Source organism: Schistocerca gregaria, chromosome 5, assembly GCF_023897955.1.
Source record: "Schistocerca gregaria isolate iqSchGreg1 chromosome 5, iqSchGreg1.2, whole genome shotgun sequence".
NCBI lineage: Eukaryota > Metazoa > Arthropoda > Insecta > Orthoptera > Acrididae > Schistocerca > Schistocerca gregaria.
The window spans coordinates 567941352-567959356 of NC_064924.1; the positions used below are offsets into that span (position 1 = coordinate 567941352).

General features: G+C 40.2%; 1 protein-coding gene across 11 annotated transcripts in view; it reads right to left on the bottom strand.

Annotated features, from left to right (window-relative positions):
* Positions 1 to 18005, bottom strand: part of LOC126272844 (piezo-type mechanosensitive ion channel component) — a 651486-nt gene that overhangs the window by 321812 nt on the left and 311669 nt on the right. For all 11 annotated transcript variants that reach the window (XM_049976053.1, XM_049976051.1, XM_049976056.1 and 8 more), the window contains 2 exons: positions 13592 to 13768; positions 12021 to 12153 (listed from right to left, as the gene is read on the bottom strand). In XM_049976053.1, the coding sequence (XP_049832010.1) occupies positions 12021 to 12153; positions 13592 to 13768 (310 nt within the window). The remainder of the gene's footprint in view (positions 1 to 12020; positions 12154 to 13591; positions 13769 to 18005) is intronic.

The window sequence follows — 18005 nt, forward strand, 5'->3', positions numbered from 1 at the left end:
AACATACCAAGGGAGGAAATGCAATCAATAGAGAAGAAATGGGGAAGATTCAAAACAACAATAGTGGAAGTGGCAGAAAGAGTGCAAAAGAACCAAGACAAAGAAAAGGTGGAAAGTAGCACCCTACTGGAATGACAGAGCAAAGGAGGAAGTTGTGAAGGAAAACATAGCACTCCATACTTGGCTTCAGGAGAGAACAGAGGGAATGAGACAGGAGTACATCGAGAAGACACGTGGCAGCTGGTGAGAAGAAGAAATAGATGAAAGAGTTAGCAAAATTATAGAGGAGGATAATGAGGAGAGCTGGAAAATTCTCTAATGGAATGGGTTAAGGCTAAGAAAAGAGGTAAGCTGGAAAATGTCAAGATGATCAATAAATAAGAAAAGGAGGGTGAGAATGTACTTAAAGTCAAGGAGAGGTTGAAGAAATATTCTTAATAGTTACTAAACCCTGGTGTAAATATGGAAGAGGAAACTGAGGACCTTGGGATGCAAAGGATGTCTAAGTGGATCTAACCTGAACTGAAGAATAGGAAGAAATAAAGGCGATCAAAGAAGGTCAAGGGCATGCGCTAGATGAAGTAAGTGTGGTGCTAGTGAGGGCAGCTGGCACTGTTGGAGTTCAGTGACTATCAGGTCATAAGAACAATAAGGGAACAAAGGAGGTCACCTGAAAACAGGAGAAAGGGAATCATAATGGCAGTTTTTAAGAACCATTGTTGGAAACAGTGTCAAAATCATAGGAGAGTTACTTCGAGACATCATGCTACCAAGGTAGTTGAGAAGATACTGGAAAGGAGAGTGCAGAAAATAACAGGAGGAGGACGGAGATAAATAATATGGGCTTAGACCACAAAGCCTGGTAGGGGATCTAATTCTTAGTGTAAGGCAGAAACATGAGCGAGGTTGCAAATACGAGGGGCGTATGAAAAGTCTGTGCAAAGTCTGTGCAAAGTCTCAGAGATGGCACCACTGGTGTGTATTGAGGTCATGGTTAGTTAGTAGCACCTTTGGAAAGAACGCACACCAAGTTTCAGCCATATCGGTCTATTTCTTTGTGTTTGGTATTCGTGTGAATCAAGGAAGTCAATTCATTGTCAAAAAATGGACGAAAAAGAATTTCGTGTGGTGATTAAACATTACTTTATGAAAGGCGAATGCCTCAGGAGACTAAAGACAAGCTTGATAAACATTACAGTGGCTCTGCACCTTCGATTAGAACAGTTTATAAGTAGTTTCCAAATTTTTGGAGTGGCCATATGGGCACAAGTGTTGCTGAACATTCTGGTCGACCTGTGGAGGTTATGACTCCAGAAATCATTGATAAAATCCATGCTATGGTGATGGATGACCAAAGAGTAAAGGTGTGTGAGGTTGCTAGTGCTGTGGGCATCTCAAATGAACAGGTACATAATATTTTGCGTAAATATTTTGCCATGAGAAAGCTATCCGCAAGATGGGTTCCGCGATTTCTAACGCTTGACCAAAAACGGAATCGTGTGAAGTGTTGCAAGGATTGTTTTCAGCTGTTCAGGAAGAATCCACAGGACCAAGGGAGATTCTGCACCAAAAAAGGCGAAGACCATTCCTTCAGTCAGAAAGGTTATGGCAGCTGTCTTATGGGATTTGCAAGGGATAATCCTAATTGACTATCTGGAAAAGGGTAAAACTATCACAGGTGCATATTATTCATTGTTATTGGACTGTTTGAAAACTGAGCTGCAAGAAAAACGCCGGTGATTGGACTGCAAAAAAGTCCTTTTCCATCACAAAAATGCACCAGCACACACCTCAGCAGTTGTGGTCACAAAATTAATGGAAACAGGATTCCAACTCGCTTCTCATCCCCCCTATTCTCTAGACTTGGCTCCCTCGGACTACTATTTGTTCCCCAATTTGAAGAAACGGCCGGCGGGCAAAGATTTTATTCAAACGAGTAGGTGATTGCAGCAACTAATAGCTATTTTACAGACTTAAACAATTAGTATTATTGGAAGGGATCAACAAATTAGAACAGCATTGGACGAAGTGTATAAGTTTAAAAGGAGACTATGTCGAAAAATAAAAAAGGTTTACCCCAAACATGTAAGTAGTTTTTATTTTTGCACGGGCTTTTCCAATGTACCTCATATGGCGAGTGTTCAGCAATGGTGTTCTTGTTTATTGAGATGCGTATGATACTGTGAAATGAAGCAAGATCTGGGAAAACTTTAAGGAGAAGTAAATTCAAAGGCTGACTACGAGAAGAATACGGGGAATGTATCAAGGCAGTGGGAGTGGCATAAAAGTAGGAGAGAAGACAGATTATTTAGAGCAAAGAAGCGGGCTGAAGCAAGGAAGAGCACTATCCCCGCTACTTTTTATCAGTGTTACGAGTGAGATAATGATTGTAGTGGCAGAGGGAATAATGGATTAAAATTTGAAAGTGATGGTATTTGCAGGTGACATAATAGTGTGGGGAAAAGGAGAGGCACATAAAACACTAAACATGTGAGAGGAAGTGGTCGGGTAGTATGGATTGGTATTTAATGTGGAGAAGTGTGATATAGTCATGACAATGAGGAACAAGATGAGAGTAGCAATGGATGGATGTATTAGACAGCAAGTTCTAAAGAGAGCAGAAAGTTTCAAGTACTTGGGGAGTGAAACAGAACACAGAGGGAGAACCATAAGGAGATTAGTGAAAGGAGAAGGCAACCATCTGACTTCTGCAAAGATGTGCCACCAAAAAGCAAGCAAATGTTACACAAGGCATATTACATTCCAATATTACTGTATGCATCAAAAACATATGTAATGAAGAAGAGGTAGGTAAGGAGGACTCAGACTTGAGGGAGAAAATTTCAAAGAATCAGGATATGAACAACTAGAATGGATAGAGTAAGAAATGAGATGGTGAGAAAAATAGTGAGAGAGGCCCATGCAAGACACCAAAGAAAAAAAAAGCAAGATTAAAATAGTATGTGCATGTTAAAAGCATAGGATTTGTCAGGATACCAAGACAAGCTTGCAAGGAGGCAGGAGGCCCATTGGAGTGAATGAATCTGTGAAAAAGAGAGGAGAAGACTGGGACAGATCGGAGAGAGACATGTAGGAAGATCACAGGAAAAGATGGGGATCCATATGTTCCAAGCACACCCTGCCAAGGATTGGGAACTGGAGGAGGAAGAGGAGGAGGAGGAGGAGGAGGAAGAGGAGGAGGAGGAGGAGGAGCAGGAGGAGGAGGAGGAGCAGGAGGAGGAGGAGGAGCAGGAGGAGGAGGAGCAGGAGCAGGAGGAGGAGGAGCAGGAGCAGGAGGAGGAGGAGCAGGAGGAGGAGGAGCAGGAGGAGGAGGAGCAGGAGGAGCAGGAGCAGGAGGAGCAGGAGCAGGAGGAGCAGGAGGAGGAGGAGGAGCAGGAGGAGGAGCAGGAGGAGGAGCAGGAGGAGGAGCAGGAGGAGGAGCAGGAGGAGGAGCAGGAGGAGGAGCAGGAGGAGGAGATGATTTTTTTTTTAAATGTAGGTGACAGGATTCTCATAGGGTTCTTGTCTTTCATGAAGTTTAAATTACTGGAAAAATGAACAAGGCTTCAATCAGGAGCTGCACAATCATTATAGATTTGTTTGGTAAGCACAGGAGTGGTATGATTACACTGAAATACAATGGAAAATATATTAAGAATGAACCAACTACTTGCCCAAGGATCACAATCCCAGGAGTACAATTTGTAGAATTGTAGCACAAATGTAGTGATTCGAGAATTTTGGCGGAAATTCTAGAACCACTCAGCCTTCTACTGTCTCCAACACACAATATTTTAGATGTCAGTGTGGAATGATAGAATCCTACTTACTGAGCGTCACATGTTTTTGTGTGCAGGTTTGAAATTCAGTCGCGAGAAGAATGTAGACACAGCAGTTGAATGACAACAAGTACTTGTCTGGCAATCAGTGGAAGTTTTAGTGCAAGTGTATGGAAGAACCATGGAGCTTATACGTTATTCTGTGCTAATCGTGTCGGTGAACATTGTTATAATAATGAGAATAGTTGAGAAGGTACTCTTGAGAAAAACTTTTGTCTTAGCCTTGTTGAAGGGAAGACATGTATTATGGTTCACTTCTGCTTCAAGTCTGTATGCTGCTGTGAGTGCCTTCCATGGTGAAAGCTCATCTCACTAGTGTCAGATCGGTCATAGCCACACAGTAAAATTGCAGAATGCCACAGGCTATGAAGAGCACACTGTCTTGCACAACTCAATGTCTTCTATAATTGATCCAAGAAGTACCAAAACTTTTTGACCGGGGACAAAAGACGAACTTAATCTTATCTTTTCTTAGTACACTGCCTATTTTTGTGGAAATATTTTCAATATATAGAAGGTAGGCTGATGCCTTGAAGGCTTCTTTTTCTTCCTTGTTACAATGTTTGTATGTTCACAGTGGTCTCTCTGCACCTGATAAAATAAATATCCGTTTTCCAGGAACACAATTTGGAGGTGTTCTTATTCCACTTGCAGGTTATCAGTATCTGATATGATATGAGCTCAGTGAATAAGTCTTCAAAACACCCATCTCTTGTGCCAGGTGAAACCAGTTGCCTCTAAATAAAGGTTTTATGAATGGGCTTTTGAAGTACTGAATATCTAAGTGTACTATCACTACTGTGTAACACTATTATGGTAAAAAATGGCAAATAATGTTCTTTCTCCATCTCCACTGAAAATTTTATGTCTTATGTGTGGAGTTGAGATTCTGAAGGAACTCTCCAGGACTGCTCAAACTATTGGCCAAACTATAAAAATATAAATTTATTGCCAGAATGCTATTACATTTAAAACTGTTGAGTCAAGTGCCACTCCTCAAAACCTTCCACAATAAGTTGACCACCAGGGGAGACAAATGACTCCCTACTGTGACAGTCAGACTGATCATAAAACACAAAGCTAAATATGAAGTATGTTTGGGTGTTTAGAAGCACTTGATTCACTGAGTCCAGACCATATCAGATGTGAATAACAAGTGGAAATGGAATACCTATAAACCATTTGCTTGGAAAATAGATATTCGTGTCAGTGCACACAGAGCACCACAGTCGTACAAATGGCACAAGGAAGAGGATGAGGCCTTCAAGACAACAGCCTGCCTGCCATATATATAGGCAGAGTACTAAGAAAACACAAGAGTAAACTGATCCTTCATTGTCCATTACAAATCCTGCTATTTCTGGGATCAGTCAATAACAACTTAGAACTGCTTTGCAAAGCAGGTGTTTATAAGATTCTGTGCAAGTGAAGCATATTATATATAGGGAAATAAAGTGCACTGTTGAGGAGCCAGCAAATCTATCACAGAAAACAGTAACTCTACTGGTCATTCAATGAAATACATACTGTGGCCCACACTTCAAAATTTTTGAACTCTTATCTGTCAGTCAGTGGAAATATGACTGTTTGAGGCCCTTATCAATCAAGATGACAGATTGCTGTTAGATAAAAACATGTGACACTGTTATGGAAAAACTTCATGCTCTGTGCAGCTGGCACCACTCTGTGATTTTACCATGTGAAGTCAATCAATATGACATTAATGAGGTGAGTTTGCACCGTCGAGGGTACTTACATATGATGTTAATGAGATGAGTTTGAACCATGGTTGGTAATCACACCAGTGTGCAGACTTACAGCAGAAGCACAAGCACTCTAGCAATGCATGCACAGTGACAAATGGGTACACTATGCTTATGCCGCCAGTTTCTTAAATAGATGAGCTCAATGTATTTTTTCCATTATACACTCAGAGGTGGCCAGAAGACACTGTGTTGAAATATAATGGCAACAAGTTGCTGATATCCATTAATTAATAAGAGAGTATGAAGAAATGGAGTTAGGAGGCACGTAAAAGGGTGAGGGAGTGAGAGGATAGGAGAAGAGTTGGTGGGATGGGGAGGAAAGGGAGAAAGGTAGGGGTGGGGGAGAAAGGTAGGGGTGGGGGAGAAAGGTAGGGGTGGGGGAGAAAGGTAGGGGTGGGGGAGAAAGGTAGGGGTGGGGGAGAAAGGGAGGGGTGGGGGAGAAAGGGAGGGGTGGGGGAGAAAGGGAGGGGTGGGGGAGAAAGGGAGGGGTGGGGGAGAAAGGGAGGGGTGGGGGAGAAAGGGAGGGGTGGGGGAGAAAGGGAGGGGTGGGGGAGAAAGGGAGGGGTGGGGGAGAAAGGGAGGGGTGGGGGAGAAAGGGAGGGGTGGGGGAGAAAGGGAGGGGTGGGGGAGAAAGGGAGGGGTGGGGGAGAAAGGGAGGGGTGGGGGAGAAAGGGAGGGGTGGGGGAGAAAGGGAGGGGTGGGGGAGAAAGGGAGGGGTGGGGGAGGAGTGAGGGAGAAAGAGAGATAGAGATTTCTAATACCAGAAAAAGTTTAAACCTCAAAGATAATGCAATTTTTTGATCTATTAACATTCTCATCACTGTCTGTAGAAACTACAGCTGTATCATCATTTCCTCAACAGTTGGCACTCAGAGAATCCTTGAACACGACAGTCCTCATTGTTATTTCAAGTTACAGAGCATTATTTCTGAGCAGTGACAGCCTGAAGTAAATCATTTGCTCTTTTAATACTTCAGAGAGCCATTAGGTGAATGTTCCTGCTTATACAAAGTGCTCCAGACTTGAAAAATTAATTACAGGCAGTATGGCAGCTTCAGAAGCACTGATATCGAGTTTGCAATGTGCTTTAGTCAGCCAAGTCACAGCTCATGTCACATGATCTCATCAGCCAGTGACAGCAAATATTCAGAGCGTGTAGTAAGCCAAAAGCAACATCATTCCAAAAGGAAAAATTGATAAAAAGAAGCTTTTCTTAATGAATTGTTAACTATCTGTATCCCTTTGGAAAAATCCAATTACATCAATATACTGGGTGATTCAAAAAGAATACCGCAACTTTAGGAATTTAAAACTCTGCAACGACAAAAGGCAGAGCTAAGCACTATGTGTCAGCAAATTAAGGAAGCTATAAAGTTTCATTTAGTTGTACATTTGTTCGCTTGAGGCGCTGTTGACTAGGCGTCAGGTCTGGACGGCCGAGAATGAGTGATGAAAATGTAGCACGCATCCAGCAAGCATTTGTTCGCAGCCCAGGAAAATCGACTCGCAGAGCTAGCAGAGAGCTGCAAATTCCGCAATCAACTGTATGGAGAGTCCTACGAGAAAGGTTAGCTATGAAACCTTATCGTCTGAAATTGGTTCAAGCACTGTCTGCAGCTGATAAGATTAAAAGAATCGATTTCTGTGATTTTATCCTTGCTCAAATGGAAGCAGATGAATCTTTCATTTCAAACATTGTGTTTAGTGATGAAGCAACTTTCCACACTAACGGGAAAGTCAACCGTCACAATGTCTGTATATGGGGCACTGAGAATCTGCGGGAAACAACTCAGTATGAACGTGACTCACCTAAGGTGAACGTTTTCTGTGCCATTTCAGCCAATAAAGTTTTTGGTCCCTTTTTCTTCAACGGTACTACTGTAACTGGGCTACAGTATCTGGAGATGTTAGAGAATTGGCTGTTCCTCAGCTCGAACAAGAAGCACAACAATTCATATTTCAGCAGGATGGAGCGGCACCACATTGGCACTTATCTGTCCGTAACTACCTGAACGTCAACTAACCGAGGTGATGCATCGGCCGCCAGGCAGCCCGTGCCAGAGCCCTTCATCACCTTCATCACTGGCCTCCAAGAAGCCTTGATTTACCCCCTGCAATTTTTTCTTATGGGGGTTTGTTAAGGATATGGTGTTTCGGCCACCTTTCCCAGCCACCATTGATGATTTGAAACAAGAAATAACAGCAGCTATCCAAACTGTTACGCCTGATATGCTACAGAGAGTGTGGAACGAGTTGGAGTATCGGGTTGATATTGCTCGAATGTCTGGAGGGGGCCATATTGAGTGAAAAAAAACCTTTTTAAATACTATTTGTAATGATTTATAACAGAAGGTTATATTATGTTTCTTTCATTAAATACACATTTTTAAACATGTGGTATTCTTTTTGAATCACCCTGTATTACATCTTTGTATCTGGAATTGTAAACAAGTTACTGGACTGACACTGTGTAGTCTGAAGGTTATGGAGTAACCTGCAATATGTTAGTTGATTACTGTCTCACGGTGAAGGAAAAAATATCCCAAGTTTTCATGGATATTCTGGTTAAAAATACACTTTCTTCTGGGTGAAAATACACCAGCATAGAACTTCCTGGAACATTACGAAATGAAACCCAGCTAAAACAATGGATTTTAGAAAGATCTTTTATGCCTGGCAACCGTCACACTGCATATTTTCATATTACAGAAAGTTAAACACAAATTCCACCAAATGCAGCATGGTAGCTTCAGAAGCACTGAAATCAAGTTTGCAACGTGCTTTAGTCAGCCAAGTCACAGCTCATGTCACATGATCTCATCAGCCAATGACAGCAAATATTCAGAGCATGTAGTAAGCCAAAAGCAACATCATTGTTAGGTAGCGCAATCACATACATAGGAAAAGTTAATGGTTAAACTACTATACATACAACATAACTAAGCTTTCACATATAATATTGGTCAGCAAAAAATTTTTGCTGTTTTTTTTTCTGAAGGTGTGGTTACGCAGGATCTAAGAGCACAGCTTAAAGTTCTGCAGCTGAATATTTCATACAAGTATGATTACGAATTTCATGGCTGTGCACTGAATATTTCATGGATTATCTAGTTGGGACTTCAATTTTTGCATACAAAAGCCAGTTAAGTGTGAAACTGCTCCAGAACTCACTTCACACTTTTTTGAAGTATAGTTATACTTTTTGCCATTGTTACTGTATAATTTGTAATCTGTGAAAGAAGTAAAATAAATATGAAAAACTAACACTGAAATTTGTGAACCTTTAAGATATCGAAACACGTGTGTGCCAGTACAATTTTAAATACTGATACTGGCATAAATGGCTGGTCTTCTGAGCCCGAAAGTTTTCCAAATGCCTCAGTGTTAAGTTCTGAAAGAGTCTAACGCTCGGTGACTTAAGAAATTTATCGCACACTGTCTCACATAACATAATTCATCTCAACCATCATTCACAATATTTCTTCTCAACCTGTTAGAAATGTAAACAGTTATGTCGTCACACTCAACAAGACGACGTCCTTGAGAAAGACGCATCGAAAGCAGTTTTTGTTGTCACAATATTTTTGAGTGCACTGTGCTTTGTTGTTGTAACTGGCACACTTACTTTGTAACTAAAGTTGTATTTTGGTGTTATTCTCTCATTTATGTTTTAGTGCTGCATTATTATTCTGCAGCAGTGAGGTAAAGTAAAATTATTCATTAGAGTTCTTACCAGCCAAAATTACAAAAATCTAACTGAAAACTAAAACAATGAAAAACACTCAGAACTCTAAAAACTTTCTAGGTTTTTCCCATATTTCTCCCAGATGAAAAAATTCCCAGGCTTCCCACTTGTCCCAGGGGATGTACACCCTGTGCCTGTACATAATGGTGAAATGAGAAGATAGATAGCATGAACTGCTGGACTGCATTTTCTTTGGAACAAGTCTCTTAAATGTTTATTTTGCAATGGGAGTTCAATCTGCGATTCGAAGAAAATAAGTCTACTGATGATAAAGCACATGTAGGCAATGTCCAAATTATTTTGTTAACCATAATCACATTCACTAGAAAGAGCAGTTTTAATTACAGTGACCTACACTATTCTATGAGCAATAAGTTCATCAATGAGCAGCAAGAAAGAAGTATTGAGCATTTATTCATTTTTGCATAATTATTAACTGCACACTTAGCAATAAAAGACAAACAAGAGCAAGTGTTTGGAACTTTATTTTATCTATTGTGTATTCAGTTATAAAGAGGAGTGTGTGTCACTGCTCTTTCATTGCTAAATTGTGCTTCTGTAGTTGTTTTGATTGCAAAAGTTTGTCTTAAAAAGGGGGACAGTTTGACTGATGAAGAAATTCTGAGGCTGCTTGAAGAATCTGTAACAGAAATTGCTAACAATGGCTTTGAAATCGATGTCAGTATTTCTGAAACAGACAGTGAATATAAATATCAGTCAGTGTGAATAGGGATCACAATTACATTCATGACAGCTTTACTGACTCAGGTCTCCAATTTTCCTGGTAACAATGAGTATTCTGAAAATGGAAATAAGCTATCAGATGAATTAGAAGAGTGTGAAGCTCCCATACAATGAGGCAGAACCCAACAATGGCATTAAATTATGATGTTTGAACCTAGTTACATGTCTTTGAAGGCGTAAGTAAATTTACATGTTGAAAGAAATGAATTTGATTGTTGGAGCCTTTTTATTGATGGCTGATAAAAAACACAAAACTGGAGAAACATCTAAGCAAGATCAACTACTTCTAAATTGCATAGGCAATATAAAACAACTCCCACATAACTTTGGGTCAGCTGGTATGCTGTGAAGCTACACGAGATGTTTCAGTTTTTTGCTATAATTATTCGCATGTGTCTTATGCACAAAAGAAATATCAGACTATTGGAGCAAAGAGCTAATACTAGAGTCATCTTTCCCTGCAAAAATCATGACCAGATATTGGTTTCATGTCAATTTACTTTATGTTTCATGCGAATAAATGATAATTATGTACACTGGGGGCAACCAAACCACACTCCTTTGCACAAAATTGGCATTTTTATGATAACTTTTATTGAAAAGCAAGAGTAGTTTTTATTCTGATGAGAATCTAACAGCCGATGAAGGTTTATGTCGTTTTAAAGGACAAATTTTATTTAGAGGGGGGAGAGGAGAGGGGTGGAGGGCGAGACGAGAGGAAAGGAGGGTTGAGGAGGTGATTGGGGGAGGGGGGGGGGAGTAAAAAGAAAAAAGACTGGGTGTGTTGGTGCAATAGAAGGCTATGTAGTGCTGGAATGGGAACATGGATGGCACTGGATGCATAAGGACAATAACTAATGAAGGTTGAGGCCAGGAGGGTTATATTTGATACATATGATATATTGCAGAGTGTTCCCACCTGCCCAAGTCAGAAAAACTGGGAAGGATTCAGATGGCACAGACTGTGAAGCAATCACTGGAATGAAGAATGTCATGATGGGCAGCATGCTCAGCAACGGGGTGATCCAGATGTTTCTTACTCCCACCACCTGGTTGCCTCTCCCATCATGCGCAGCTGCTCGCAGTCTAGCTTCAGCTGCCAGAGACTATGGTCGTGTGTGTGTGTGTGTGTGTGTGTGTGTGTGTGTGTGTGTGTGTGTGTGTGTGCGCGCGCGCACCACAGGTATGTCTGCCTGACTGTTTCAAGCTGTATCACACAAAGACGAATTCTGCTCAGTGGAAACAGTTATTCAATGAAATAGTTTTGTACATTTATCTTGTAATAAAAATGTAAGTTTTGCATTTACAAACTTTGTTCAACCATCAAAACTTCTAACTTTGAAAATATAACTATTCTATAAATATGTGGTGAATTTCAAAACACATTGAACAAATTTAAAGGTAAAGGCTGATGGTGTGTATTGCAATGAAAAAGTTTTGCTTTGCTCCTTCATCTTATAAGTTCGAGCCATACAAAGAATTGAAAAAGTACAACTTCTGGGGGACTACAGCAGCCACTGTGGCCCAATGGAATGTGTTAAGTGTTGCTCAGCACCAATTGTCAGTCATCTGAAGATGACTGCTTACCTTTCCTCATTTTTATCTCTTTATGGATAATTTCGAAAGACACCTAAACAGTGAATGTAGAAAGATGATCATCATCCTACCTGTAAGACAAATATCTGTTCATGTTCCATGATTTCCAATGCAGTCATTAGTTTTGATGAAATGTACTGTGAGAATGCTTTCACACTCGTGGTTCTGTCCAGGTTGAATGTTTTTCTTTGTTGACAGACATTACTGTATTTACTATGATGCCCCATTTTTCAAAATAATCTATATTTAGTTCCAGTAGAAATCACTAGTCAGAAATATGTAAGACATATATGCAAAAATATGTCACAACATTAAATTTGAAATACTTACCAATGTAACCTTTTAAAAGTTCTGGGAGGCTGAAGTCTTCACTACTTTTATGAAAACCCACCCAGTCCATATCATTTGCTGTAAAATTTGATTCTTCTCCTGGAGGTACTGTGCCATTTCTTGGTGTTGTATCCTGTGTAAAATAAAGTGCACATACATGTATATAAATGTTCAATCAGTAATTATACCAGATTACTTTGTTTTCTTCATCACATACACTCACAGCACAAAAGTAGAAGGAACATCTGTTGTTTGGCTCCAAAACTATCACCTAATTCTCTGTCACCATACACCACCAATTGCCAATTTCCAAAGACTTCTATTTTAAAAACTGAACACTTTGCACATACACTATATGATCGAAAGTGTCTGGACACCATCATGTAATGCAGAACTGACCACTAGATGTCAAGTGCTGCAGGCCTGTCAGTATAAAAGGAAGTGGAGACTTGTGTTGTCAATAGAGAAGCAGAAACAACAGAATGGGTGGGTCAGGAGAGCTTGGTGGCTTCCATGTCACGTGACTTACAAATCCATCAGGGACATTTCAGTCATTCTAAAGCTGCCCGAGTTGACTGTTGGTGATGTGACTGTTGAGGGGAAACATGAAGGAAAAACCACAGTTAAGCCAAGACAGCAGTCCTCACGTACTGACAGACAGGGACCACGGCGATGCAGAAGTGGTTGTAGAAAGTCACACGAAGTCAGTGGAAATAATCACTCTACAGTTCCAAATACTACCAGCAGACCAGCTAAAACAATGACTGAGTGTAAGAAGTTAAAAAGCATGGAGTACAATGGTTGAGCAGCTCCTCATAAGACACACATTTGTGTAGTCAATGATATGAATTGCTCAAGGTTCTGTAAAGAATGATGCCACTCAATAGTGGATGACTGGAAGCAAATGATTTGGAATGATAATTCATGCTATACTGTGTGGCAGCCAGATGGATGAGTTTAGATATGACAAATGCCTAGAGAATGTTACCTGCCATCATGCATAGAGCAATAATAGAGTATAGAGGAGGCTGTAGTATGATTTGGGGGTGTTTTTCATGGTTAGGGTGTGGTCCCCTTACTGTGGTTAAAAATGTTTAATATGGCAGAACGTGAAAACATTTTAGAGACTTGTGTACTACTTATAGTAGATGAATAGTTCAGAGATGACTGACTGTATCAGCAAAACAATGCACCCCATTATAAAGCAGTTCCTGTCAGACAATGGTTTGTGGACAACAACATTCCTGAAATGGACTGACCTGAACCCAATGTTATGTCTTTGAAATGAGTTAAAATGCCAACTTCACTCCTGACCCCATCATCCAACATCACTCTCTTTCCTGGCTATGGCTCTTGAGGAAAAATGGGGCACCATTTCTCCACAGACATTCTGACATCTCATTGTAAATGTCCCTGGCATAGTCCAAGTTGCCATAAAGGTGAAAGTTTGACACATTGCATACTAATGTTGACTAATAGGTGTCTGGACACTCTGGAGCAGCTAGTGTATGTGGTAGGTATACTAACTAGAAGTGAGAGAAGAGCAAGTAAGAGTAAATGAAGATTCTTACCGTGCAATTTACATCATTCAGATCATGCTCTATGTATTCTATTTGATATATCATTTTTGCTAGTATCAGGCAAGATACACCAACAGAACATATGTGAGCTACTATAGTCTGAAATTTTGTCCCAAATGATAAACTGATGACTGCTAATAGCACCAGGATGAAGTGTAAAGCACAGACCTGCAAAAGATACAAAGAAAGTCAATTTTTACAAGACTAAGCAGGGAAACTGACAAGTGTATGTTGAAACATTAGTCATATTAACTGACAAGAGTCACAGATACTAAATGAATGTAAATTATTTTACTTCATCAACAAGCTAATATGTGTCAAACTAATGTTCCCTTAATATATTAAAAACACAAGAGTCACAGATACTAAATGAATGTAAATTATTTTACTTCATCAACAAGCTAATATGTGGCAAACTAATGTTCCCTTAATATATTAAAAACAATGATTCAAAGACTTACCAAGCGGGAAAGCGCCAGTAGATAGGCACAATAAAATCACACACAAACACACACACAAAATTACGAGCTTTCGCAACCGGTGGTTGCTTCGTCAGGAAAGAGGGAAGGAGAAGGAAAGATGGAGCCATTCCAATCCCAGGAGCGGAAAGACTTCCCTTAGGGGGAAAAAAGGATAGGTATATACTCACGCGCGCACGCACACATGCACGCACACACACACACACACACACACACACACACACACACACACACACACACACACATCCAAAATCCTATCTGATTAGAAGTATTTAAATATGTTGTGTATGCTGAAAGGCATGAAAGGGAAGCAATAGTTAGAACAGAGTGAGACAGGGCTGTAGCCAATGTTATTCAATCTGTACACTAAGAACGCAGCAATGGACACAGAAGAAAAGTTTGGAACAGGAATTAAAGTTCATGGAGAAGAAATAAAAACTTCAAGGTTTGCCGATGACATTGTAATTGTTTCTGAGACAGCAAAGGACTTGGAAGATCAGTTGAACAGAATGGACAGGGGTCTCAAAAGGAGGATATAAGATGAACACCAACAAAAGAAAAATGAGCATAATGGAATGAAGTCTAATTAAATCAGGCAATGCTGAAGGAATTAAATTACAAAATAAGACAGTTAAAGCAGTAGATGAATTTTGCTATTTGGACAGCAAAAGGAAGTCTCTACTGGAAGTATTTGTATGGAGTGTAGCCATGTATGGAAGTGAAACATGAACAATAAACAGTTTAGACAAAAAGAGAACAGAAGATTTTGAAATGTGGTGCGACGGAAGAATGCTGAGGATTAGATGGATTTATCACATAACTAATACTGAACTTGGGGAGCGAAGGAATTTGTGGCTCAACCTGATGGGTGGTAAAAATCGTAGAGAGAGAGGTAAAGATATGTATAAAGAAAGCAGATTCAGAAGGATGTAGATTTCAGTAGTTACCCGGAGATGAAGAGGCTTGCACAGGATAGATAAGTGTGGAGAGCTGCATCAAACCCCTCTTCTGACTGAAGACCACAACAACAACAATATGCTGACACAGTGACAAAACCAGTATAATAGTTACATTTCTTGCATCTTACATACAGATGTAACATTTTTGGCAATAGTTGTGCCCATACTTACTATGGTTGCACTAAACTCTTATTAAAGATGTCATCATATGTTGCTTGAAGAGTAACCATGAGGCCCATGGAATGCAATGCTAAGGCTGCCCAAATCATATCTGAACCCCTACCTAGTTTAACTCTTGGAACACACTCTCGGCCAGAAGTTGGAAACACTGTGCACCGAGAAATATCGGACCAAATGACTTTCTTCCACTGCTCCACAGTTCTGGTTTCATGGCTTCCATACATATTTTCCTGTTATGGAAAGTTGCATCACTGATGAGTGGTTATGGAATTCCACTTAATTTTGCAACTCTCCGCTTATGGAACTCCCTTTGTATGTTTTGGTTCTCACATGGTTTGTTAGTGAGACACTCAGTTCTGAAGAGACTTCTGCAGCTGTTATTCTCTTTTTTTCACCACAATAATCTTCAATGACCATCTTTCATGATCACTCACCACACACTTTCATCTGCATAGTGACTTAGCTAACGATGTTTTTTCCAGTTTCTCTGTATTTGGTATAAATCTTAAACATGGCTACAAGAAAGTACCTTATAACTGCAGTAATTGCAAAAATTCCAAAAGGAACCTACAGTATACATGTCACGTCAAAAAGCAACCCAGTTTTGAACTGTTCTGCACACCCATCTCCACCAACTACCAGCCAATTTGGTCTGTCTACAGATCTGTCTTCAGTGACTACTGCAGTAGAATAGTGTCAAATAATCTTTCACAGAACCCAAATAAACTCTGGTCTTACGGAAAGGCTGTCAGTGGCACCAAAGTTAGTTTCCAGCCACTTACGTATGAGACGCGAACTGAAATTTAGGGCAGTACAGTGAAAGCTAAAATCCTTAACTCTGGTATCAAATATTCCCCTAAAAAAGGAAAACCCTGAGGACTGCCTAAATTTAACCCTCATATCACTGGAAAGATGTGAAATATGAGACAGTGTCGGTGGTATTCAGAAACAGCTGAAATTGTTAAAATTGAACAGAGCTCCACGGACTGATGGAATCCTTGACAGACTCTATACTGAATGTGCAGCTGAGGTAGCTCCTATTTTAACTATAATCTATTGTAGACCCTTCAACAAAATATCATGCCCAGTTCTTGGAAAAACGCACAGGTGACACCCATCTAAAAGATGGGTAGTGGAAGTGATCCACAAAGCTACCGTCTAATGTCCTTGACATCGATCTGTTGTAGAATCTTAGAACATATTCTGAGCTGAAACATATGAGGTATCTTGAACAGAATGACCTCCTTCATGCCAAGTAACATGGATTCCAGAAACTGATCATGTGAAACCCAACTTGCACTTTTCTCACATGACATGCTGAAAACTTTGGATAAAGGCAGTCAAGTAGGTATAGTACGTCTCGGTTTCCAAACAGTATTTGACTCTGTACCATACCTGTGCTTATCATCAAAAGTATGATCACATGATGTATCAAGTGAAATTTGTGACTGCATTGAGGACTTTTTTTGGTAGGAAGGATGTAGCATGTTACAATGATTCAAAGACTTACCAAGCGGGAAAGCGCCAGTAGATAGGCACAATAAAATCACACACAAACACACACACAAAATTACGAGCTTTCGCAACCGGTGGTTGCTTCGTCAGGAAAGAGGGAAGGAGAAGGAAAGATGGAGCCATTCCAATCCCAGGAGCGGAAAGACTTCCCTTAGGGGGAAAAAAGGATAGGTATATACTCACGCGCGCACGCACACATGCACGCACACACACACACACACACACACACACACACACACACACACACACACACACACACACATCCAAAATCCTATCTGATTAGAAGTATTTAAATATGTTGTGTATGCTGAAAGGCATGAAAGGGAAGCAATAGTTAGAACAGAGTGAGACAGGGCTGTAGCCAATGTTATTCAATCTGTACACTAAGAACGCAGCAATGGACACAGAAGAAAAGTTTGGAACAGGAATTAAAGTTCATGGAGAAGAAATAAAAACTTCAAGGTTTGCCGATGACATTGTAATTGTTTCTGAGACAGCAAAGGACTTGGAAGATCAGTTGAACAGAATGGACAGGGGTCTCAAAAGGAGGATATAAGATGAACACCAACAAAAGAAAAATGAGCATAATGGAATGAAGTCTAATTAAATCAGGCAATGCTGAAGGAATTAAATTACAAAATAAGACAGTTAAAGCAGTAGATGAATTTTGCTATTTGGACAGCAAAAGGAAGTCTCTACTGGAAGTATTTGTATGGAGTGTAGCCATGTATGGAAGTGAAACATGAACAATAAACAGTTTAGACAAAAAGAGAACAGAAGATTTTGAAATGTGGTGCGACGGAAGAATGCTGAGGATTAGATGGATTTATCACATAACTAATACTGAACTTGGGGAGCGAAGGAATTTGTGGCTCAACCTGATGGGTGGTAAAAATCGTAGAGAGAGAGGTAAAGATATGTATAAAGAAAGCAGATTCAGAAGGATGTAGATTTCAGTAGTTACCCGGAGATGAAGAGGCTTGCACAGGATAGATAAGTGTGGAGAGCTGCATCAAACCCCTCTTCTGACTGAAGACCACAACAACAACAATATGCTGACACAGTGACAAAACCAGTATAATAGTTACATTTCTTGCATCTTACATACAGATGTAACATTTTTGGCAATAGTTGTGCCCATACTTACTATGGTTGCACTAAACTCTTATTAAAGATGTCATCATATGTTGCTTGAAGAGTAACCATGAGGCCCATGGAATGCAATGCTAAGGCTGCCCAAATCATATCTGAACCCCTACCTAGTTTAACTCT